Source organism: Poromitra crassiceps (assembly GCF_964638095.1).
Source record: "Poromitra crassiceps genome assembly, contig: HAP1_SCAFFOLD_317, whole genome shotgun sequence".
Classification (NCBI taxonomy): Eukaryota; Metazoa; Chordata; class Actinopteri; order Beryciformes; family Melamphaidae; genus Poromitra; species Poromitra crassiceps.
The window spans coordinates 188,468-214,152 of NW_028152085.1; the positions used below are offsets into that span (position 1 = coordinate 188,468).

Consider the following 25,685-nt stretch of genomic DNA (forward strand, 5'->3'; position numbering starts at 1 on the left):
AGCAGAGCCAAGTAAACGAGCAGCATCAAGTCAACAGCATCGGAATAAAAGAAGCCGTTTTAGGCTGCGGGAGGGAGGAATAGGGAAGTGATGACCTCTGTGATGTGATGATCATGTTGTGACGATCATCCAGAGTGGCCGGCTTCAAACCGGGAGCCGTGTTGTTGTCAGAGTCAATAATGTAATCAAAGACTTGTTGAGACGCTGGAGATGAGACGCACTGTAGCTGCAGCGCTCTCATCCCACCCATCTCCATCCACCCACTGGAATTAAAGGAGTCAACATGGCCGCGGCTTGGCTCGCCCTGTAGCGCCCAGGAGGGAGACACGCACAACACAGGGAATAAAACAACACCGACGACGACCACAACAAAGAAGGTAGGAGTGACTTACTGGTACCGTTTAGGTCTGTGTTCTTTACAGAGTGGTTGCAGCCTGGATCACAGTTTAGGCTTGGGAGCGCATCAATTTGGGATTAAATAGCCTAAAGAAAGATGTGGCCGAAATAACATACAAACCATGGGGATTGCTGTAGCCTGGTCATGTTCTCAAAATAAAATAAATAAAAATCTACTCTATTCTGTTTTTTTTTTCTGTTCTAATTCTAGGCCTGGGCTGCAACTATTTTATTTCCATTAGATTAGAACAGATCAGTCCAGCACAAAGTGTCTACAAGATAAGACATCAACAAAACATCACATTAACAAAACAAAGATAGCTGTAGCCTATACTGTGAGACAACAATGCATTATTTTCTCGACTAATCGATTAGTCTGGTCTTTACAATGTCACAAAATGGTGAAGAATATCGATCACTTTTCCCCCAAAAGCCCAAGATGACATCCTCAAATGTCTTCTTTTATCCTGACCAACAGTTCACTCACAACCAAAGATAGTTTACTGTCACAAGACTAAAGGAATGTATTCACATCTAAGGAGGTGGAATTAGTATTTTTCTTCTTAAAATTAGTCTAGTGTAAACGATTAATCGATTATAAAAAATAGTTGTCGACTAATCGACTACCGGTAATCGTCGCAGCTCTATTCTATTCCATTCTACTCTTTTGCCCATAGAATGCTTATAGGGATATGGATAAAAAAATATAAAAAATCCTATCAACATTTCATTTTGTTCCCCAGACCCCTGATGGCGTTCATGTCTCGGTTTTCGCGGTCACGGAGCAGCTCCAGGTCGCCCAACAGGAAAGACTCGGAGCGCGTCGCGCCCATTCTCACGGTGTCCGAGCTGGAGAGGCTCCTCTGCACCGGGAAGACAGCCTGTAACCATGCCGACGAAGTCTGGCCAAGACTCTACATCGGAGATCAGTGGGTTGAGCTCAGCTATCCCTTAATACAGTCAGTGTGGTTCTCTCAACGTGTGGTCCAGCCGTCCAGGGACCAGCGGGGGGGTCGTTGAGGTGCTCCCCAGCAAATTGATGAATTGTTAAACGTCAGCATTATTTCATTTGCAAGAAGTTAACACAAGTAGAGAATGTCTGTTTTGATAATTTCACTGTCTACCTACAATACTGATAGTCATGGAATTCTGGACAAAATCATAACCATAAAAAATATTCTCAGATTTGGGTCTGAGAGGCAAAATCTCATCAAATGGGGGTCTGTGGCGATAAAGTGGACGAAATTAGGGGTCGTTGATTTGAAAAAGGTTGAGAATCACTGTCTTATTAATTCAATCTCATTGCTTTATTGATTAGGTATACCTACATCAGTTGATTGATGATTGGGACTATTTGAAACCTTCTCGCCTCTCTGCAGAGATATAGCGTCAGATAGACGTGAGCTGGCCAAACTTGGCATCACCCACATCCTGAACTGTGCCCAGAGCAAATGGCGCGGCGGAGCGGAGTACTACGCCGGCATGAGCATCACCTACCAGGGCATCGAGGCTCACGACTCCCCCAGCTTCGACATGAGCGTCAACTTCTACCCCGCTGCCCAGTTCATCCACAAGGCCCTCAGCAGCGGAGGTTTGTCCTGTGTGTGTTGTGTGTGTGTGTGTGTGTGTGTGTGTGTGTGTGTGTGTGTTTGCACATAATGGGAATTTGAGGTTTGCTTCAGGTCACCGTAATATAGGCCACCGTATTATAACACAACACAAAATAAAATAAAAAAGACCAACAATGGTTTTTTTTAAATAAATAAGAATAGGTCTATAAAACAAAACAAAATAAAATAAAATAAAAATAAATGGGAAAAAGGCATATAAAAAAGGGGGGGGGGGGATTGAGAGAATAGGTCTCTTTTTGAAGTATTATGTAAAGAAAGTATTGTGTAAGCATACATATAAATAAACATGTGTCTATAGTACAGTATGCATTGGATTTAGTGTTGGAACCAGACTGATGGGAAGCTAAGTCAGTCAGTGTCAGTCTGTCTGTCAGTCAGTCAGTCAGTCAGTCAGTCAGTCAGTCTGTCAGTCAGTCAGTCAGTCAGTCAGTCAGTCTGTCTGTCTGTCTGTCTGTCTGTCAGTCAGTCAGTCAGTCTGTCTGTCTGTCTGTCTGTCCATCTACACACAGTATAAGAGAGACAACTGATAATATGACGGTAGGTGAGGTGCTAGATACCAGCAGTAGAGTGCTGTCATCCATTGTGGTGCCTTTAAGTAAAGATGTGCAGTTGAAGAAGCTGTTGTGAATCTGGTTGGTCTCAGTAATCTATACCTCTCTCTCTGAAGGCACAGTGCTGGTGCACTGCACTGTGGGGGTGAGCCGCTCGGCGACCTTGGTGCTCGCCTACCTGATGATCCGACAGAACCTGACCCTGGTGGAGGCCATCAAGACGGTGAAGGACCACCGCGGCGTCACCCCCAACCGAGGCTTCCTGCGCCAGCTCAGCGGCCTGGACGGCATCCTCAGAGAGAGCCGCAAGACGTCACCATAGAGCCCCGTGGACCCTGAAGCACGTGCTGCCCGTAGAGCCCCGCAGACCCTGAAGCACGCACCGCCCATAGAGCCCCGCAGACCCTGAAGCACGCACCGCCCTTAGAGCCCCGCAGACCCTGAAGCACACGGTGCCAGGTACTGTGTCACTGTAGAGCCCCGCAGACCCTGAAGCACGTGCCGCCAGACGTCACCATAGAGCCCCGCAGACCCTGAAGCACACGGTGCCAGGTATCATGTCACCGTAGAGCCCCACAGACCCTGATGCACGTGCCGCCCGTAGAGCCCGCAGACCCTGATGCACGCGTCGCCTGTAGAGCCTCGCAGACCCTGATGCACGCGTCGCCTGTAGAGCCCCACAGACCCTGATGCACGCGTCGCCTGTAGAGCCTCGCAGACCCCGAAAGTACCACGCACTGCCGGTGTGAGGCCTTCGTAGAATAGAGAGCCAAAGTCACGCCGCTCATACGAACCAAGGGATTTCATCTGCCATTTATTGTTCCATAGACATTTCGTAAAATGCTTATACAAATAGTTTTACTTGGCCAAACCAAATGATTCAGCTATATTTAGAATCAGGAAAGACCACAGGACATTTCCCTGAGACCAAACCTAAAAATAAAAAAATTAATATCATATTAAAATATATGTTGTATAAAATAAGTATGTTTTTTAAGGTTTTGCTCTGAGTGAAATGTTCTATGGTCTCTCCTGATTCTAAATATATCAGAATCGCTTGGTTTGGTCTAGTAAACTATTTTCATAAGCATTTTAACAAATGTCTATGGAAAAATAAATAAGACATGAAATCCCTTGGTTCGTATGCTTTAAGCGTCTGGCATACTCTTCGTGCACGCGCTGGAGGCGGGACTCCGAGGAGGGCGCGCGCACTCTGCGCGGGCCAAAACAGAACATAGTCAGTGCGCAGCTCGCTCCTCCCACCCCCCTCCTCCTGTGGAAGCTCCAGGGGAAAATGGCGGCGATTAGTGCCACGCAGTCTGAATGAAATTGAATGTAACGTTCCCAGTTCTATGTATTAAATTCTAAAAAACGACCCTCAACATTTGGGAAGGCTAAGCCACACAACTAGTTCGTTATAATCGAACGTCATGCTTCGAAGGCGACTTTACGACGATGAGGACGGTGAGGACTCAATCACAGCAGATATCCGCTGATAGCCTACCACGGAGATCTCACAGGCACAGGCAGCAAAACCCAACGCGCTGATAGAAAAATCTCCATGGACGCGCCGCGCCGCGCTCAGGCCTCGCCCCCCGACACGCCCCGTGCGATGACGTCAAAATCGCCGCGCGCCCTATGCGCTTGGCTGGGTGCGAAGAGTATGCCAAAAGCTTAACCCGGAAGAGGGTGTGACATTGGCACTCTATTGGGATCAAGCGTGCTTTGGGGTTAGGAGCAACCTGCAAGTTTCTAACACTGTGCTCCTTATTGGCAGTAAATTATAGGGTTTGACCAACATGGGACCAATACAGATAGCTATACCAATGCAAATATTTTGTAGACTTATATCGGCGATAGCTACTTTTCAATGTCTTTAAATTGGGTGAGCAGCTCTGTAAGCTATGCTGACACACCCCATCTATTACATGGTAGAGGAAACTCTGGGATACACAAACATACTTCAACAATTAGATTATTAAATGAAACATGCAAAGAAAATACATTTCATTGTAGATTTTACAGACTATGTCCATTGTATCAAAGTAGGCAGTGGAAGACATCACTGGTCAAGATCTGATATTTAATATCCAATGTACCCAATATATTGGCAAACCGATACAGTATATCAGTCTAAGCCTAGGTCACATCATACAGTACTGAGCGCTCTTTTCAGCAGCCTGGTCGCCAGGATAAGATGTCGGCATTATAAATTTCTGCAATCCACAGATACGTAGAATATCACGTTTCTGAACCAAAAATTCATTTCATATCACGTTTCTAGTGTATATCAACGTCATCGAGTCTGCTATTGAAATAGCGCGGTGGCCAGTAAAGCCCCTCACACATGATCCACGGTGAAACGGCTCTGCGCTCGCTGTGCCGTTGTTTTCCTATGGGGACAGCGCTAGCCTTGGCGTCGCGCACCGCTCGATTTGGCCACCTTGCGCTGTGCTCAAAGTTCAAATGGTTTTCAACTTTGACCTACTAAGTTACTGCTGACCTTTCTCTGCTCTACTCTAGAGAAGAGGAGATGGCTTCTCGTGTGGAGGCAGCTTTAGGGTGTTGAGGCCGGGGTGGATGGAGGGTGTAAACACTTGCCTTTCATGCCGGAGAGCCGTGTTCAATCCCCAAGATTTCCAAAATCTACATTTCAACCACAGTTTAACCTTTTTGTTATTTAAGCCGAACCCACACCATAATTCTAACCTTAACCAAGTTCCTTTACTTGCCTAAACATAACCAAGGTTGTTTTACGTTGAGATTGTAGGTTTGCAAGTGTAAAAGGCCACATTTGAGAAACTAAAAGGCGACGTTTTGTTTCAAATTGACATTGAGGTTGTACATATGCGACAATGCTGACATTTGATTCTGGCGATTGGGCTGTGTGATGTCAGCCCTCAGAAACATGGAAGTGTTCAGCGATAGCCTCCATCTGATTCTGGTTTTCATGGTTTCAGATAGCCTCCATCTGATTCTGGTTTTCCTGGTTTCAGATAGCCTACATCTGATTCTGGTTTTCATGGTTTCAGATAGCCTCCATCCGATTCTGGTTTTCGTGGTTTCAGATACCCTCCATCTGATTCAGGTTTTCATGGTTTCAGATAGCCTACATCCGATTCTGGTTTTCATGGTTTCAGATAGCCTCCATCTGATTCTGGTTTTCATGGCTTCAGATAGCCTACATCCGATTCTGGTTTTCATGGCTTCAGATAGCCGACATCTGATTCGACATGGTTTCAGTCCTGAAGAGCTCCAGTCCTACTGCTCCCTTAACTCTCTTCCCTACATTAAGCAAATGTCATGAAGTGCCCTAAACAGCTCACACACTACATGTAGCCCAGTTCTAAACCAGCACAGTTTTGTAGCCGGATAACTAGCATCACAATCTCCCCACAGTGTTTATCTGTGATTAGCACGTTTGTGTGTAGCAGCAAATATTCAAATGCTATGTTTTTTCCCTTTCAATTGGGTGTTCATTTTCAATGTGTTTTTTCAACCAAAGGTATTTCAGATTTTTGCTAATCACCGTCCTTCTTGACTTTTTATGGAATAAATAAGAAGACTGAAATCCATACAGTAGATTACAAGTAAGCATCAGCGCATCTACGTACACGAATCCACACCTTTCTCACTTAAACTTTGCAATGACTGTTACTTACTAGCCCTCCGGAATACAGACTTAAGTGATAATGTAATGCATACCAGCACAAGAATTGTTTATTTATAGAGTAGATGTGCAGTGGGTTATGATACCACATCATGTGCCGTTGTAAAGCTACCAACTGCCTGGGTGATAGGAAAATGCACAACGTACAGTACTGCGCCTCTGCAGTACTGCGTCAATGTGCTAACGTACAGTACTGCACCTCTCTGAGTACTGCGTCAATGTGCTAACGTACAGGTATTGTAAATGGGGCTTGTGTTCACATGTTAGCAAAAACGATAGACGATCCAAAGCTAATATTCCAACTAGCTTTGAAAATACGCCTGTGTTTGTTCATGAATACCTCAAGTATCATGTTTGAAACACGGTTTTTTTTTTGGGGGGGGGGGGGTGATTTGTTGTTCACGTCTGTGCTGTTTGAACGGAGTTCTCTGAACACCTGGATTAACTATCGGTATTAATTGAACAACTTTGCTGGCTCAAATGCGGCAAACTGTACATAAAGCTGGATTGTTTGTTTGTGCCCTGTGGAGCTTTGACATGTGACATTCATTTGGGGTCAAAGTGATTCACTCCTCACCTTGGAAGACAAGGTAGAGCAGTGATACTCAACTTGCGGCCCGCGGGCCACATGCGGCCCGCGGGCGCCCCTTGTGTGGCCCGCGATGGAATTGCAATTTCTTTTGTTTTTTTGTTTTTATTTGTTTACAGTGAGTGCACCTGAACGCAACATGCAAGATACTCGCTGAATAAGTGTCCAGATGTTCATGTCATTCTGGCCAATACTCCACTTCTGTTATAGCATTTCAGTCTGGAATATGGAATATCTTTCAATAATCTATGATTTAGCTGCTAAATTGTCAAATACCGCCGTCTGCTGGCTACCCAGGCACTTATGTATGTACTTAACCTAACCTTCTGGTGTGCACAACATTGTCAGACTAAACTCTGGCTGACACCCCAAAAACCTATAATCCGCTACAGAAAAATGTATATTGTTTGTTTATTAACTGGCCCCTGCCCTGGCCTTCTATCATTTCACGAAAGTGCCCCCCGGGCAAAGCAAGTTGAGTATCCCTGAGGTAGAGCAACAAAACATCTGGAGAAGTATGTCTCGAGTCAAAGGAACATTGTTATTATTGTATCTTCATGTTTAGCAGAAAATACCCATTTCCACCATTGTTGGCTGGCGACACTGGGCCTACGCCTAGACCAAAAGTCAAGCTAAGGGACCACAGCTAACCAAGCTATAGCATGAGGGATATTTTAATGAGATTCTTGATATTTGAAATTGGAACATTTTCTATTTAATATCTGGAGGGGTTATGAATTTGTGAAGTTATTCTAGCTCGGAAGCAGAAAAAGAGAAAGCTTTTGTGCTATGACACAATGTAACGTATCTTAGTCTCGCCTGCCAGACTTCCCTCCTTGCCGGAAGAGAGTCTGGCAGCGTAGATCTCCACTCTGGACTTGTGGGGGGGGAATGCTCTGTTTGGATTAACCTAGTCTCGCTTGCCAGACTCTCTCCCTACAACTGGGGATCCAATCGTTTTCAGCGTGTAACAATGAGCTAGCATTGTTGATGTTGTTTCACAGGAGCAGAGGCATTTTGAGATAGACAGATTCGACACGGAGGGAGCAGAAAGGAAATCCATATATGGTCGCAGCCGGACAGTCAGAGCGGGTCAGAGCCAATGGCAGAGCTTGTAGGGAGCGGAAAGGGAGTTTCTTCTGCTGCCGACTGAAATGGTCACCACCAATGGCAGAGCTTATACCAGCAGCCTGTTTCCACCAATGGCAGAGCTTATACCAGCAGCCTCTTTCCACGAACTTCCCTGCCTTCCGGGAGAGAAGTCTGGCAAGCGGGACTATAATGTATCTGACAGCTCTGTAACTGCATTTTTCAGGAGTTCTCTTCCATTCACTCCAATTAAAACATGAGTGGAAGCAGTTCTCTAATGGGGAACTAGCCATGGATATTTTCCGGGCTGGGCCTCTCTCTGTGGTCTTTAACTTGGCTGTATCGGGTCTGTACTTTTTTGTATTTGTGGTTTTAATGTGCAGTGATTGGTTGTTGGACTCAATTCCTGTTTATATTCTCCTACCTTCCTTTTGTTACAGGCACCCTTTCTATAGGAATACTTGAATTATTTTGAATTTATTTTTATATCACTCCACTCTCTGTGAGCTTAACTGAAAAACAAATTGGCAAAGGAGGTGTTGATGCCTTAATATGTGTACTTAAAGTTGATTTTAAGACTTTGGTTTCTATGTTTTTATTGTGAATAATGGTGAACATTGATAAAACTTTGTTTTTGATAAAACTCTGTAATGAACAAGAAATAAATAATTCTCTCTCAGAACGGTCTACTGCGTTTTGTTACGAGTAGTGGAAGATGCAATCTAAACTTTTTTTTTTTTTTTTTTCCCCATCGGCGGTCAAGAGTCTTCGTTCTAAGACGAAAAGTCATGTTTTCCATGGAGTGAATCTCCTCTACTATGGCCAACCATTGATCTGCTCCTGGTGGATCTTCTTTGAGCCAATTCCTCGTAATGGCCTTTTTCCCCGCAAGAGTGAGAATCTGAAACAGATAGGAGTCCTCCTTATGAATGACATCTTCTGTGATTAACCCAAGGTAAACAATCTGTGGCTCCTTAGGGAACTCATAACCCAAAACTTCCTTTACACTTTGGCTAATATTGACCCAGAAAGATTGTATTTTTGTGCATAACCAGAAAATATGAGAATGATTGGCGTTCATCGACCCACACTGTCTCCAGCAGGGCTGCTGTTCACCTAATTGTTTGTTTTTGATTTGAGGTGTGATGAAAAAGTGGATCAGATTCTTCCAGCCAAATTCCCTCCATCCTCTGGAGCTTGTTGAAGTTTGTTGTGCTTCGCATATCGAAAGCCAATCATCCTCTGACAGATTAATACCCAGTTCTAGTTCCCATTTCGATTTAACATAGCCTACAGTGAATTATTCCCATTTCGGTTATGCAAGCCTCTATATAATCTAGAAACAGTTTTAGCTGGGGTTTGTGTATATGCTCCCATAAATACTTCAATCACTTAATTTCCTTCAGCTGAAATCTGTTTCTTAATTTCTGTATCAAAGAAGTGTCTAAGCTGGAGTCCCAGTTTTCTAGATCAAATTCTGTTTTACATTTCAATCTAAACTTTTTAGTTAAGAAAAAGATCAAATATTCAGAGAGTAAAATATGTCAAAAATGATTGATGTGTTATGTCAAAATGAGCCAATGATGGGAGGGTGCTCCAGCGTGTGTCCCGCCTCTTGGATGAGGGCGTGTCCTGTGAAGGGAGTAAGCTGTCATACAAGAAGCAACTCCAGGGTAGCTATGCAACCTCATTCATTTGTGAGCCACAAGGAAACTTTCACTCAGCCACACTACTTTTATTTTGTATGGCAGTCAGTGTGAGTGTCTATAGGTGCACTGCAGTTAGAGTTTTATTTGATATGGCAGCCAGTGTAAGTGTCTATAGGTGCACTGCATTTTGAGAAAACTAGACAGAGCAAACTTTCAATACACAAAAACCTACATGGAGATCGAAAGCATGGTGGCCAACAGCGCTCTTATTAGAGCCAGGGAAGGTGAGCTCCGTTTCTTTTCAATCTTTCAATCAGAAATTCAATTGAAGTATAGTGTTTGTCGTGTTTCTGTCGAAACGTTTTACTCACTGCTGATGGGGAAAAATGTGATTGTATGCCAGGGGATGACAGTGCCCTTTTTTTGCTGATAAGGTTTGTGATGCATATTGTGTTATGATATATATAACACTTGAGTAAAATGTGCACTCTATGACATAAGCTGTGTCAGGACCTGGATCAGGGCGGGTGATCTGGGGATGGTGACTTCCTCATAGTGCTGTAAGAGACACAGATTGATACAGACTTTTAAGCCCAACCACTTTTCCCCTCTTGTCATTTGATCGTGCCTTGTTTCCTCAGTCCATGCAAGCATTGCTTCCTCTCTTCCTCACACACTCTTTGTTTCAGCCTTTCAGTATTAAAGGGACAGCTCACCCTAAAATCCAAAATACATATTTTTCTCTCTCATCTGTAGAGCTATTTATCCATCTAGATTGTTTTGGGATAGTTGCCTGGGTTTTGGAGATATTGGCTGTAGAGATGTCTGCCTTCTCTCCAATACAATGGAACTGGATGGCACTCGGCTTGTGGTGCTCACACGGAATAATCTAGGTGGACAAATAGCGCTACAGGTGAGAGGGAAAATACGTGTTTTGGATTTTAGGGTGAGTTGTCCCTTTAAGTCATTATTTAGACCCTTTGGATGCATTTAAAGATGAACTTCTCCTCATATTAAGCAAGAGATGTGCAGAAGATTGAGATATTCAAATCGGACTCAAAGCAGATTGAGTATATGGGCTGTCAACTCAGAGATCTTCAGTGGTAAACAAATGTGCTTGGATTACAACTACAGATGTCATCTGTTTTGCAACTGACAACTTGAAAGTAAGTTGCAGAGTAATGTGGTCCCACAGGCTTTGCTTACCTGTTCCCAGAGCTATTAATAGGCCATTCACTGTAGTGGAGCGTACTATTGTCTGAAACCAGATGGGTTAGGCACGCACTCGTGCACGGGGAGGATGACATGACACACTGCACATATGTTAGTGATCACTCCCAATTAATATCTTAGATCTATGTATCCGATGCTGATATTTAATTTTAAAGCCTTTATCGGCCGATACAGATGACATGCCGATTATCATCGTGCATCCCTAAAACAGATGATTGTAGAATCTTTCCCATTCACTCCCCTGTCCCTCCTGTCCCTCCTGTCCCTTCTGTCCCTCCTGTCCCTTCTGTCCCTTGTCTTCTTCCTCCTCTCTGTAGGCGGAGGGGGGAAAGGGAGAAGCTGGAAATGGAAAGAGATGCTTCGTTTCCCTCATATTTGCCAGTGTGTGGAGCTGGCCGAGAGCGTCGGTGTGTGTGTGTGTCTGTGTGTGTGTGTGTGTGTGTGCATGCGTGCGCGTGCGTCCGTGCATCCGTGCGTGCGTGTGTTTCATAAATCCATACATGTCTTGGTTTATGGTGCCGTTTCACATCACGTGTCATGTTATGTTCCTGTGACAGAGCGAGACTACTTCAGTCTGTGTGTGAAGCAGCCCATCGGCAAGAAGCTGTTCCAGCTCTTCTGCCGGAGCAGGCCTGATCTGCAGAACTACATTTCCCTACAGGACGCACTGGTATACTCTTACATCAGCTGATCCAAAATACATACAAATAACAAGATAACAACAACAACAACAAAATAACAACAACAAAATAACACTATTCATGACTTGGTGACCAATTTGATGCCCTCTATTTGCTGCGCAAAAACACAAACATCAATATCTCAAAAACACACATACATCCCATCGCTTATATTTTGACATTTGGAGTGGGAGCAGAAGCAGCTGAAGGGGTTTGATGTTTAATATATGTATGAAGACATAGTCTTAAAAGTTGTGTGAACTGTCACAGTTTTAAAATGTGTCAATTTAGTGAAAGAATAATGACATCACTACTCTAGCTTGGCTCCATACGCTCCCATTATAAAGGCTGGAAAAAAACATAAAACGTGAACTGCGATTTCTCAAAAAGTACAAAAGGTATGAAAAGTTTGAATGGAGTGTGTAAGTATGAAAGAGTAGTTAGAGTTCCAAGAGGGCATGGTTTTGAACCCCTTTTCCCTCGCTTCCCCCTCCACCAAACACCACCCATATCCCCCTAGCGGGATTAGTGGCTAGGGGCCCCTAGCCTAGGGCCCCTAGCCACTAATCCTACCCACCCCTCGAATCCCAACTCTCTAGCACCTTCCTTTCCCTATCTACATCCCCTAAACTCACTAAATGTCTATGACTGACTGACTGACTGACTGCCCTGGCTTTTCCATCTTATGACCCCGGCAAGGCTGCTGGCCCAGCGCTGTGGGAAAAAGACTTACTGTGTGCTGCATTCGGGGCATCAATGGCCACCACAACAAAAACAAACATTCTGTGCAAGTCGTGAATATTTAAGAGGAAGTTGTATGAAAAATGTGCCACGAAATATAAGTTCAATGCAAGTTCTGGTTTGTTATTCTGTATGTAGGAGTAGATATTGCAGGAGTAAGAAAGCCATTAGTCAATGTAAAGTGGAATTATACCTGTGAAGTCTAGACCTGATTACCATGCATATTTCATAGACATAGAGTGATTGATGGTTAGATAGGTTTGGCATATCAATGACTGGGAAATCTATTTTGGTCTTGTGATGTCAGTGGCATTCCTTTGTCTGATAAGCATAAACTGGTTTAGATTATTTTAGTCACCTTTAATGACACTGTATAAACATTTTGAGAATATTGAATTACAAGTGGTTCTTGCTGTCTGTTTAAAGTTGTCTCTTGATGACCTGTGGACACAATGTTGTCTTCCGTTTGTGTTTGCAGGACAAGTTTGAGACAAAGTCAGATGAGGACAGGGGAGATTTTGGCACCAGCATCAATCAGAGATTCCTCAGGAGTCAGGTCTGAGAACCGCAAGTGTTTTTAATACTTAAACACTTTGTTCTGGGTACAAATATTTGTGTGAATGGAAGCTTGAACTCGGGGGCGTCCAAACTTTTTGGAATGGGGGCCAGATTAGATCATGTGAAAATACCTGGGGGCCAGCTGCTTCTCGCATCATATGGGTTATAAAAAAATAAATCACATACAATATAATCGTACTCAGTGCCATAATATTAGTCCTTGAATCAATAGTTCTAGGCTGTTTCACTTCATCCACCCGTTCACTGCCAGACAATCGCTGGTATGAATTATATTTAGTCTGGTAATGTCTCTTCACATTGAACTCTTTCATAACAGAGACGGTCTCTTGGAATCTGAGACAAACGTAACTGTTTCAACTTTCAGTAAAAACTATTCAACTTCCCAGCGCTCCTGAAAGCGGCCGCTCTCGCTGTCAACTTTACGCTTCTTTGCTGCGGCCATGTCTGACTGCCACCCAGTGGGAAATGTCTGTTGCTAGGTAACCGTTTGTTTGCTGTTTACCATCTGAAAACATTAGTTCCACCTGTGTTGTTCCTACTTTGTGCTTGTCTACAAACTGTATGATAGTGCTGTCATCGTTAGGTGAACAGAAAACTTTCTTGATTAACCAATACTGTGCGGAGGGCCACATTTGAGACGTCTTGAAAAGTTGCAGTGACGGAAATGGTTTTACTTTTGTTTTTAGTTAACTCATTGAGTGCCAGCCACTTTTGGAGAACGGACGCTCCCTGTGCCAGAGTTTCAGAGCTTTTTTCAGTGATTTCTCGAGGCCCACAGAATATTGTGTGATATTACTATGTAAACAATGAACACGCAAAAAGAACGATGAGACTCTTTTCTATCATCAGCAAAAACAGGTTTATTGATATCATTTTCCGTTCTTTAGTTATCAGCCGGAGAAGATAGCTTGATTTAACAAAAAAGAGCCTTTTTTTTCTAGAAGCTGAGATATTGGCCCTTTTGGGAAATTAAACATTTCAAACACATCACTGACTCTGAAGCTAATGTCCTGCTGCCTGGGTCTGTCTGGGTGTTGTGTGTTGTGTGCTGCTCTGCGTGCCCCCCCCCCCCCCCCCCCCCCTCCCACTCCTCAACTGCACACTCCTCCTTATGGGAGGTGGCTCTCTGCTGAGTTTGCTCTGCACTGTGAAGGGTGCGCGACCGTCTATGTGCGCGACATCCAGCTTTTTTACAGCTTCCGTGTGTGTTTGTCACCGGCTCCTATGCTTCCAGTTGAGAATAATAACAAATCCACGGCTGATCATGCGAATTGGCTGTTGCAGCGGACATGGAGGAGCTCAATTGTGGGAGCAGATTGACTGCTGTAGGCACATCTAACGTTAAAACGCTTCATGCATATCGATGCATACGGATGCGATGCGATTTCCGTTTCCCCAAAGACTTATTCTCTGTTTTTCTCTGCCTTTCTGTTAACCTGGAGAGCACTGTCGCCACCTAAGGGTTCTGTAAAATAGGTTATAGACCTCCAATAGCTATAATAGTTGTACAGGAGATGCGGAAGGCTTTGATCGACGTCCCACCGTCAAAAAACGCATTGGACGTCGAAAGACGTCCGTGGCACTCTACGTCACTATTTAATTGGACGTCGAAAGACGTCCATGGCACTCAATGAGTTAATTGTCCATTTTGTTGGGCTGGTCACCAGCCTCGCTCAACACACATTTAGATATTTGCGGTTTATTGGGTGTCCGAGTAGTGTATCGGTAGATTCCCTGCCTACTGTACCAACAAGAGGGTCGCAGGTTCGCAACCTCGTCAAAGTAGAAACAGGTCCTAGATGGTTGAGAACCTCCCAAGTGAGTTGGTTCTCAGGGACCTGAGTCTCTCCATCTGTATAACAGAAATCATGTCCATCAGCCATACCTGAAATGAGGGTGGAGAGGAGGACTTCCACTCCTTCAGACTGAGTATTTTGGCGACAGTGGTCCCCAGTGTCAGAGATTGTTGCACAGCTGTAGGGAAGTTCAAAGAGGACTCCGCCGGCTGTAGGGTTGTATTGTAGGCCTTAGAGTACCAATCAAATATTTTGGCCCAGAATCTTGTCAATGAAGGGCAGAACCAGAAGGCATGATAGTGTGCCCTCTGACACCTGACACCTGTCACATAGTGGTGAGACAGAAGGGTAGATCTTGTGTAATTTATGCTTGGAGTAGTAAAGACGGTGAACGACTTTAAATTTAATCCGCTGGTGTCTGCTATTAACTGAGCAGAGTTGTACCACTGACAGACTCCTTTCACATATACTGTCAGATAAATCAATACCAAGTTCCCCCTGCTATGCTTCTCTAAGGCCATGTTCGGACTAGGAGGTCAAATCTGATTTGTGAACTTTAATGACCTATTAATGATTCTATCCAGATTGGTTTTATGAGTCTGGACGCTCCAAGTCTGATTTGTGTCACTTGTCCCAAATCACATATGGAGGTCTGGACACACAGATCTGACTTGAACACTTGCCCAAATCAGATTTGTGCCAGTGTGGACACACTCCCAAATCAGATTTGGGAAACCAATCAAGATAATGATGATTAATGACTTTAGCAGCAAATCGGATTTGCCTGTAGTGTGAACATGGCCTAAGTCTCTCAATAGAGGCTGTGTTGCAGTTGTTAAACAGACATACAAATCTTGAGATAAGATGCTTGGAGTGAGGAGGGCTCAACAATACATCGAAAAAAGCATGTTCATTTGGGAGTGCTTGAAAGGTGTGAATCTTGGATCAAACATAATTTCTGATTTGCAGAAATCTGAGCCAGTTCGTGCCGGGCAACTCAAACTTCCTCTTCAGTAGATCAAAGGATGCAAATTGACCATCTATGTATAGGTATTTGATGGAAACTAGCCCCTTCTCACTCCAGGCATGGTAGTTTTTGTCTGACCATGGAGCCAAAAAAGAGTCATTGAAACAAATCGGTGTGTGGACAGAAACATCTGGCAGACTCAAAACTCCCAGACTCCTAATTTGATTTTAAACAAAACAAAGTTTTTCATGACAAAGCTTAAATTAAAATTTTCTAAGGTCCCAGGTTTCTCTAACTTAGCAAATAGCATGGCTGGCAAGGAAGAATTGACAATGGAGCTGGCCTCCATTTTCAGCCACAGGGGGCCACCAGAAGTTAAGCTAAGCTAAGACTTTTGAATCAATCGCGTAGCGGCCAATATAAATTTGGCCCAAGCCGCTGGCGCATATAGTTGGCCTATCAAGTGCATTTTACCCGTGCGTGCTCGGCTTTCTCCGTGGGTAGCATATTTATTTTTTAAATTAACCGTGTCCCACACGAGGCGTACCACCTGCATGCACTGTTTAACTCACATGCCGTTTTGGGAGTCAATGGAAAACGACTTATTCTGTCATTTCGGTATGAGGACATGTTGCTTCTACATGCTGTTTTAACTATATACTGTATCATGTGTCCAACCTCCTCAGTCCAACCAGTGTGTGGACGTGGTGCAGAGGCACCAACTGAGTTGCATCAAGAGGCTGGAGCTTGATCCCTGCGGGGACATCTTTCAAGAATGCAGGCAGTAAGTCCATACTTGCTCTGTTGGTGTGTGTGTGTGTGTGTGTGTGTGTGTGTGTGTGTGTGTGTGTGTGTGTGTGTGTGTGTGTGTGTGTGTGTGTGTGTGTGTGTGTGTGTGTGTGTGTGTGTGTGTGTGTGTGTGTGTGTGTGTGTGTGTGTGTGTGTGTGTGTGTGTGTGTGTGTGCGCGCGTGTGTGTATATGCCTCTAAGTAACAACAATTAACCTCTTTGTTTCACGAATTAGAGATCTACATAAATACCTTAGCGGACTGCCCTTCCTGCAGTACCAGGAAAGCATGTTTTTTGACCGCTTTCTTCAATGGAAGTCATTAGAGAGGTCAGTGCCTGTGTGATTCCCCACGTCTTATTTGAGCTTGTGTGTATGTCATCTATAGAAGGGGGAAGTGTGGGGAAGATTAAGTAGAGTTCTAGTAGCCTATATGTATTTATCTGTATTTAGTAGCCTATGTATTTATCTGTATCTAGTAGCCTATATGTATTTATCTGTATCTAGTAGCCTGTGTATTTATCTGTATCTATTAGCCTATATGTATTTATCTGTATCTAGTAGCCTATATGGATTTATCTGTATCTAGTAGCCTATATGTATTTATCTGTATCTAGTAGCCTATATGGATTTATCTGTATCTAGTAGCCTATATGTATTTATCTGTATCTAGTAGCCTATATGTATTTATCTGTATCTAGTAGCCTATATGTATTTATCTGTAACCCTAACCCTAACTGAAATTTAGACAGGACCAGACCGGTATTAGTGTAGAATAACAGATGGGGTCAAAAACAGAAGTTCCAGCAAAACAAAACGTTGTCTGGATCTTAATTCACAAAGAATTCTCATGCATTGTTCTATTCTGAGAAACTGAAAGGATTGTGCAACCCTAAAGTGGAGGCATAACATAGCAGGAAGAGGAAGTGAACAAAATATACCTAACAAAAATACAAACGCAACACTTCTGTGGTGGACATTCCTGCAGTCGATATCTGATTATCTCATAGACATTGTGACATCATCAGTGGGACAAAAATTGAAACGGATATTGTCCACCCACTTCCTCCCTTTTATATAATAAAGGATAATAATAATAACAATAATAACAATAATAACAATAATAATAATAATAATAATAATAATTTATTGGATTTATATAGCGCCTTTCTAGACACTCAAAGCGCTTCACATATCAGGAGAGGGAGGGGAGGGAACTCAACTCAACCACCACCGATGTGTAGCACCCACCTGGGTGATGCACGGCAGCCAGTTTGTGCCAGAACGCTCACCACACATCAGCTATCATGGTGGAGAGTTGAGGACTGAATGTGCCAATTAAGTAACGAGGGATGATTAGGTGGCCATGATTTAGCCACCCATATTCTTGCGAAGAGTGTCGATGGGATGTTTACTGACCACAGAGAGTCAGGACCTTGTATTTTATTGGGTAGTTGGTTTACCTGTTGGTCTATGTGCTGTAGTTCACTTCATTTAAGATCCTGTTTTCTTTCTTCTGTCACCATCCAACATCTCCTAGGCACAAAAAGGTTGTAAGAAATGTTAGATTTGGGACGTTGGGATCGTAAGACTTGGATCCATTCAGAATCATAATAACCCAGTGTCTCTCTCTTGAAGGCAGCCGATCAGCAAGCACACATTCAGACAGTACAGACTACTGGGGAAAGGAGGGTTTGGAGAGGTAAGGCTAAAATCTCTCTCTCTCGCTCTCTCTCTCTCTGTCTCTCTCTCTCTCTCTCTCTCTCTCTCTCTCTCCCTCTGCTATTAAGGACTTTGATACAACCTGACCATCTCAAATCTACAATGACATGTTACTGACTCTCAATTGTCTTCTCTGTGTCTCTCCAGGTGTGGGCTTGTCAGATGCGAGCGACAGGAAAGATGTATGCCTGCAAAAAGCTGGAGAAGACCCATGTCAAGAAGAGAAGAGGAGAAGCCATGGCTCTCAATGAGAAACAGCTGTTAGAAGGGCTTGACAGTAGATTTGTGGTAAGACCTCATGCCCTTTCACTGTCTCTGGTGGTGCTGTTTAATCCTCCTATCTGCAATCCACCGATACGTAGGCTATAGACGGTTTGAACTTGACGTAAACATTCTATATGGACCCTAGCTTACTTCCTGTTGCAGTGTTTGCTAATACAACAGGACGAATCAGCGTGACATCACGACACCCGGATATGCCACCCGGAACTGCAGCAGTTAACTAGTATGAGTTGTGCCAAACATTCGTTAACATCTCAAAAACTACGGTATACATCACATCGCTTATATTTTGACGTTCTGAGTGAGAGCAGAAGTAGCTCAAGGGTCTGATGTATAATATACAGTATGTCGTGTTAAAGTTGTGTGAACTGTCGTAGTTTTTAAAATGAAGTGAATTTAGTAAGAAGCACAGCCTGCTAGCACGAGGCACTCAAGGCTGGCTCCATAGGGTCCCATTATAAGCTGCCGTTTGTTTACCAACACTGATCCCTCGAGTCGTAGAGCCGACAGGAAGCCCCAAGAGGCCATGTTTTGCAGTGATTTCACAACAGCCAAGAAGTGTTTACACCTCTTAGCTGTTGTAAAATCACATCATAATAATCATAATTATGAACATTTCTGAACCAAAAACACATTGCATAATGTTATAGAGTCTACGTGACAGCCGTCTATGAACATTTTTCAACCAAAAACATAATGTCATAGAGTCTGCTATTGAAATAGCGTGGTGGCCAGTAAGGGTGTTGTGGTCGCTGGCCGGGGTGGATGGAGGCTGTAAGTAAACACCTATTTAAACCTAAACATAACCAAAATTGTAAAATGCCTAAACATAACCAAAGTTGTAATAAACTTTTGTTTGTTTCTACATATCCCTGTTTTGCAGACACGTAAAATGTCAACGTGGGGCTTTTGAGCTACTCACTATGCTCTCTTGGACCTTTTAGAAAACATTCAGGGAACCTCGTGAGGCCTCATGCTATGGTTGTATCTCTATCTCGCTTCTTATCTCAAGTACAGTAACTGTCCCTTCTCCACTTAGGTGAGTCTGGCTTATGCCTACGAGACCAAGCACTCCCTTTGCATGGTTTTGAGCATGATGGATGGTGGGGACCTGAAATTCCATATTCATAACATTAGTCCCCCTGGCCTGGACAGAGAGAGAGTGCAGTTCTACGCCGCAGAAGTTTGCTGTGGTCTGAACCACTTGCACCAAAAGTCCATCGTTTATAGGTCAGTGTGTGTTTATAGGTCAATGTCCATCCCTCAACTGTCTGGCACACAAGTATAATGTATTCACTAATTCCAATGCTATGTTTGATGTGACAGGGATCTGAAACCAGAAAACATTCTCTTGGATGACGATGGTATGTACAGTCTCAGAGTAACGGCACTACACAGATCAAACATTAAAGCTATATGGTAGGCTATGTACTGTACAGGCTCAGAGTAACGACACTACACAGATCAAAGATGGTATAGAGACACTGCGGAGCGCGTCATCATTCAGAAACCACGCCCAAAACGGGGGAAAACACAAACTCCCGTCCAATCCTGGCGTTCTCCTATGTCGCGTGCATGGCCGGGTGTTGCACAAAAATATCGTATATACGGAAGATGAACACTCCAACTTACTTCATTGACAGCAACATCCACATTTTTCCTTCTCGCCAATTCTCAATGGCTTCCTTGTTTTCCTCGGCAGTACAAAAAAACTTTAACTGGCGATTTTCTTTTACATTTGTTGTCTGCGCAGCCCACCACACAACAGCTTTTAGCTATGTTTAATTCAAGGAAAATGACGCTGGTGTGTGGAAATGAACGGAGCTTTTCCCCCGTGATGGGCGTGGCCTATTTCATGCAGTGTCTCTATGTACATTCCCAGAGTAATGGCACTACACAGATCAAACAGTAAATGAGCATAGACTGTATACAAATATGGACGAGCCACCATGACGTCACGTCACGTCACCCATTGGTTTGTGGACTCCTGTGTTGAAATCTCGAGCTTGGCATTGTGACCGTCACCATCTTTGTTTTTTGGAGACAGAAGCAGCTAGCATGAGAACAGGCCTTTTCCACAGAGCAGCAGCACCACCTGCTATTGGTCAATTGCTGTCAATCACACCCCGAAACATACTCTGCTTTATTGTCTATTTTACTCTCAATTGGACCATAACTTACAAAATGAACATCATGCTGTATTGAAAAGACTCAAAACTAGTGATTGAGACCATACACTCATTGATGTAATAAAGTGAGAAGAGGTAGGGTCATTTTCCCATTGACTTCTATACAATCAGACATATTTTTGCTGCTAGTGGAGGCGCCCCCTGTAGGCCATTATGCAGGTTTAAGCCACTTCTGCATTGGCTTAATTTTTCATTTCATTTCATTTTTTTTGCCTCTTGATAATGACTGAAGCTCTGCCAGACACAATCTCTGGTCAAATCTGAGTCACTCTTCAGATGCACCTACTTCTTCTTGACTATCAGGAAATGCTGTTGATGGTATTTTGACATGGGTAAAAACCTAGGCAGCACAGATTCAGGAAGTTAAACGTCAGTGAGAGTCAGGTGTGGTGAAATCTATTTTAAGAAATTCTTGCACCTGTTCTGTTCCTCCATACTTGGCAGCATGTTTGGAAACTTGGAAGCACGAGTGTTTAACATGCCTCAGTAATTACAAACTACCGCTACCGTACCGTAGCACACCATGTTAGCATTATATAGTCCTTCACACACTGATAGTGCTGTCAATTGTGCCACGTTGAAAGGAGAAGGAAATAAAAAAAATGGCTGGGAAATGATTTTGGCTTTTGTTTATAGGGCGAGTACAACATGATGAACACAAACGATTGGTGAGATCAGATTAGTGAGATCAGTTTAGTGAGATGAGATTAGTGAGATGAGATTAGTGGGATCACATTGATGATTTGCTTAAATTTGTTGTTGACCCAAGGGCACATCCGCATCTCGGACCTGGGCCTGGCTGTGAGGCTGTCTGAAGGGAATCTGGTGCGAGGCAGGGTGGGCACCATGGGCTATATGGGTATGTACCTCTACTGTGCAGACTTTTAGAGAGCAATATGATTCAAAACCACTGTCTTACGCCACACAGAAACAATACAGAGAACACCGGAGGTGACACCGCTAGGAGTTGATTCATTTGCTTCCTGATCTCAGCTCCTGAGGTGATCGGTCATGAGTATTACGGCCTGAGTCCTGACTGGTGGGGCCTTGGCTGTCTGCTGTACGAAATGACCGCGGGACAGGCCCCATTCCGGGCACGAGGCGAGCACCCGAAAGGATCAGAGATGGAGAAAAGGATTCGAACAGAGAAGGAGGAATATGGGGAGATGTTTAGCAGTGAGGTGAAGGACCTCTGTTGCTCGGTGAGTTCTTAGAGATCTGCCTGGCTCTCAACCACTGAACGAGCTGCGCGCACGAGTCAAAACTACATCAATTGCAGATCCATGTCTCATTGATTGTTCATTAGTTGCCTCTTTCTTGTATCGTAGCTGTTGACCAAAGACCCGACCCAGCGGTTGGGTTGCCAGGCCTCAGGGTGGAAAGATGTCCAATCACATCGTTTCTTCCGAACCATCAACTTCAGGATGCTCGAGGCTGGACTCGTGGAGCCTCCGTTTAAACCTGATGTAAGGACCTCTAACAGTTTATCTCACTTCAACTTCAAAAATGCTAAATGAGACGCGAGAAAATTTAAACTATATCTCGCCGAAATGTCCATTTTGTTTTTGTGCTTTATCTATTGGGGAAGCTGACCCCTGCCACCTAAATTAAATGGAGGCTAAACTACGGCCTCCAGTTGGTGATCGTTGTAAGACAAACGCCCACTAATAAAAATAAAACCAAGTCCTTTTCTTAAAAACAGTAATTCATGCTTTCTTCCTTAAAATTGCTATACGTGTGTCATTTTTTTTTGTCTTAAAGGTGGGTAAAATTCGCTCCACAAATATGAAGGTAGTAAAACGGAATATACCGGTAGGTGGGTCTATCCTCCACTGTATCCCTGCTTCACTGCTCTGTGCTTTCTCTTCTGCTGTGTTCCTCTGTATGCTGTAGCCCAGGCTGGTGTACTGCAGTGACGTGCAGGACATTGAAGAGTTCTCGACTGTGAAGGGAGTCAGTCTAGACCAAACGGACGATGACTTCTACCGCCAGTTCAACACAGGCAGCGTCCCTATAACCTGGCAAAATGAGGTGCAATGAAAAAAGCCTTTCTTAATATAAAAGAATATATATATAAATAACTTAACTTAACTTAACGAATCTAAGATCAGGCTTGTCTTCTCCTCAATCTCTCCCCTCTAGATTATCGAGACGGGATGTTTCAAGGAGCTGAATGTGTTTGGCCCCCAGGGCTCTCCTTCTCCAGACCTGGAATGGAACCAGGCCCCTGAGGCTCCCAAGCGCAGCCTGCTGGACCGCATCTTACGCAGAAATGTGAGAACACACACCCTAGTGTCTTCAGTGTTTTTTTTTTCTTCTTCTCTTCTTAAGTGAAAGTGTTTGTGTTTGAAAGCTGACTATTTCCTCCTTCTTTCCTTGGAATTGCAGCCACCAGAGGTGACAGAAGACCAGAGCAAACAGTCCTTACTCCCCAGTGAGAAAGCCCTGGAGCCGGGTCTAGTCAGCACTACCCTCTAGGGACGGCACAGGTGCCACTACACAATACCAGATGATACCATCAGCAATCCCTCCCGTGTCTTATTGACTTTGGGAGACAATTTTTATTTGTCCCGGGGCTGCCGTCACAACTTGTGTTGCTTGTATCTCTGGACTTTCATTGTAGTAACATGTCTGTCATTTTTTTTAACAGACTAAACTCCAAAACAGAGCAGCTAGTGTTGTTGATGCTCTCCAGGAAAAGGTATTCTCCCTATTCAGGGTTAGGTCTATAGAGACAGTCCGCATGTCTGAGAACGCCCATACAGGCTCTAGGAACGCCCACAATAGACGCTGGGTTAGCCTGGGGGCGGGGTCAGGGTGGGGTAAATTCCTCCGTTCTATCCATTCAGCAAAGTTAGAATTTAGCTGATAGCCCAGCCCAGGCAGACACGATCGGGGATTTAACCACCGCAGTAAACGCACATCTGAGCAGACGTCTTGTGTTCTGCTCTAGAACCCCCAAACATGTAGTTTAGAGCCGCAGCACCGTCTTTTGGTGAGTCAGCCCATGAGATATATCGGCGGTTTTACCCCACTCGCGCGCCAGCCGTTTAACATTTTGTGGGCGTTCCCAGACATGCAGACTGTCTATACTGGCTATAAAAGGCACTATTAAGAGGCTAGGTGAAGCTTTTTGTCTTGAAACAACAACAACAATAACAATAAACGGCAGTCTAGGAACAGAAAATGGGAGAGCGATCAAGCGAGAGAGCCAGGGAAGCAAGAAGGACAGAGAGAGAGGATTCTAGTAGCACACGTTGCCTAGTCTACTATAGCCCGCTGACACCTGAACTAGCATCAGCAAATGCATACACCCATGGGTTCTTGAACGTACTATGTAGCCTACACAATGAAATGTGGATCATTTTATTTTTGCTTGTTGTATTTTAATAGCGCCAGACCAGCCATTCCCAACCTGTGGGCCGTGAAGGTATCGCAAGTGGGCCGCAGGTTTTTTCGAGAATTGTTTTAAATTATTATGTTTATGTATGAGAATGCATTTCTCCATTGTTGAATGGTAGGCCTATACCGTTATTTAATTTGTAATGAATTATTTGTTAATTAGCCTATTGCAGACAACCCCTCACTTTTAATTTCTGATTTCGGTGTGGTGCTGATGGACAGCTCCTTTAATCATTCATATTAAATATTTAATATACTTTTATCGTTAATATAAAAAGTGCTCTGAGAACGCATTATGTGGCCCCTACTGTTTACGGTCGGATGTGGGCCGGAAACGTTTTTGAGATTTTCAAGTGGGCCATGAGTTGGAAAAGGTTGGGAAGCACTGATTGTAGACTATGCACTCTACCGGTAGTTATCCACACAATGAAATGTGGGAAATTTTATTTTTGCTGGTTTTATTTTAATAGCAAAAATCTAAAAAGTGGCACAAGCTCAGCAGGCCAAAAGTCTTGGATAATAGGAGCAAAATGTAATCAATATACTGTAGTACAGTGTACTGAAACAGTTTACAAACAATGTACATCTTCAAGCAAATATACAGGGGCACAAAACAATGCGTTTCAACCAGGTTTAACCTCGCTGGTCTTCGCTAGTACAGCCTGACGAAGATAAGCGAGGTAGAAACGCGTTGAAACTGTTTGAGTACACATGTAGCCTACTACTATACTTTCTGATTAGATTTTGCTCCTAATATCCAAGAAGCTCCTTTTTCCTCTTGATTGTATTTGAATAGCGCCATGCATGTAGACTAAGCTATGCAGTCAGGCCCGCTGGTTCATTTAATGTTCATTTAGTTTGTTTTGTCTTTTATAAGCCTAGATAGGCTGTACTCATCGTGTTGAAGTGGAAAAGGTCACGAAAAAAAGAAAGCCATGCCACAACAATGGACCTTAGCCAATCATAAGCACGTATTACTCTGTGATTATTTTCCATTCACTGTAGAGTGCCAAATCTTCCGATTTCGCCATACCGCATTCATCTTCCATAGACATTTTGTAAAATGCTTATAAAAATAGTTTTACTTGGTCAAACCAAGTGATTAAAGAACATCTGGAGCTCCAAGGTAATCAGTCAGCAGACAAAGATCAGACTCTTCAAATCCAACATCAAGCCAGTACTCCTATACGGATCAGAGACATGGAGGATAACTAAGAAGACCAAATAAGGAGAAGAAGGTGGGGATGGATCGGCCACACACTGCGCAGACTAACCACCAGACAGGCCCTTAGATGGAACGCCCAAGGCCAAAGGAAGAGAGGCCGGCCCAAGAACACCTGGAGACAGACATCACACAGAGCGGACTGACATGGAAACAGCTGGAAAGAAAAGCACAGGACAGAGGACTCTGGCGAACTGTTGTCGACGGCCTATGCTCCTCCAGGCCACACATTGTGGTATGGAGTACAAACAAAACAAAACAGAACATCATGTGCACAACCAGAACAGATCTTTATCATGTAAAAAGAGGCAGGACATTACTCAAATGTACATATTACATTACATTACTCAATTGACATAATTATCCCTGATTTAACTGTCTGCAGTAACAAAATAAGTTTAAACATAGACGGATTATTTACAAAGTATTTAGGCAGGTACTTCTTTCTATTCTCTACAAGGCCTGCATTTTTACACTCAAACAAAACATGTATCATTAATGAAATATTCG

At 43.7% G+C, this 25,685-nt stretch overlaps 2 protein-coding genes across 2 annotated transcripts; both read left to right on the top strand.

Annotated features, from left to right (window-relative positions):
* Nucleotides 1–1,146: 1,146 nt before the first annotated feature.
* dusp26 (dual specificity phosphatase 26) lies at nt 1,147–2,900 on the top strand (the record flags this gene model as incomplete). The annotated part of the gene is made up of 3 exons (XM_083663729.1): nt 1,147–1,325; nt 1,776–1,996; nt 2,701–2,900. The coding sequence occupies 3 exons, from the start codon at nt 1,147–1,149 to the stop codon at nt 2,898–2,900; spliced, it is 600 nt and encodes a 199-aa protein (XP_083519855.1).
* A 6,740-nt stretch (nt 2,901–9,640) lies between these two features.
* Nucleotides 9,641–24,549, top strand: LOC310771042 (G protein-coupled receptor kinase 5-like). The gene is made up of 16 exons (XM_083663723.1): nt 9,641–9,859; nt 11,126–11,215; nt 11,366–11,478; nt 12,708–12,785; nt 16,258–16,355; nt 16,596–16,688; nt 17,997–18,060; nt 18,228–18,368; nt 19,402–19,592; nt 19,689–19,726; nt 21,321–21,410; nt 21,545–21,753; nt 21,880–22,017; nt 22,445–22,582; nt 22,694–22,825; nt 22,940–24,549. Exons 1-16 carry the CDS (start codon nt 9,808–9,810, stop codon nt 23,027–23,029), a joined length of 1,755 nt encoding a protein of 584 aa, XP_083519849.1. The 5' UTR covers nt 9,641–9,807; the 3' UTR covers nt 23,030–24,549.
* Nucleotides 24,550–25,685: the final 1,136 nt, after the last annotated feature.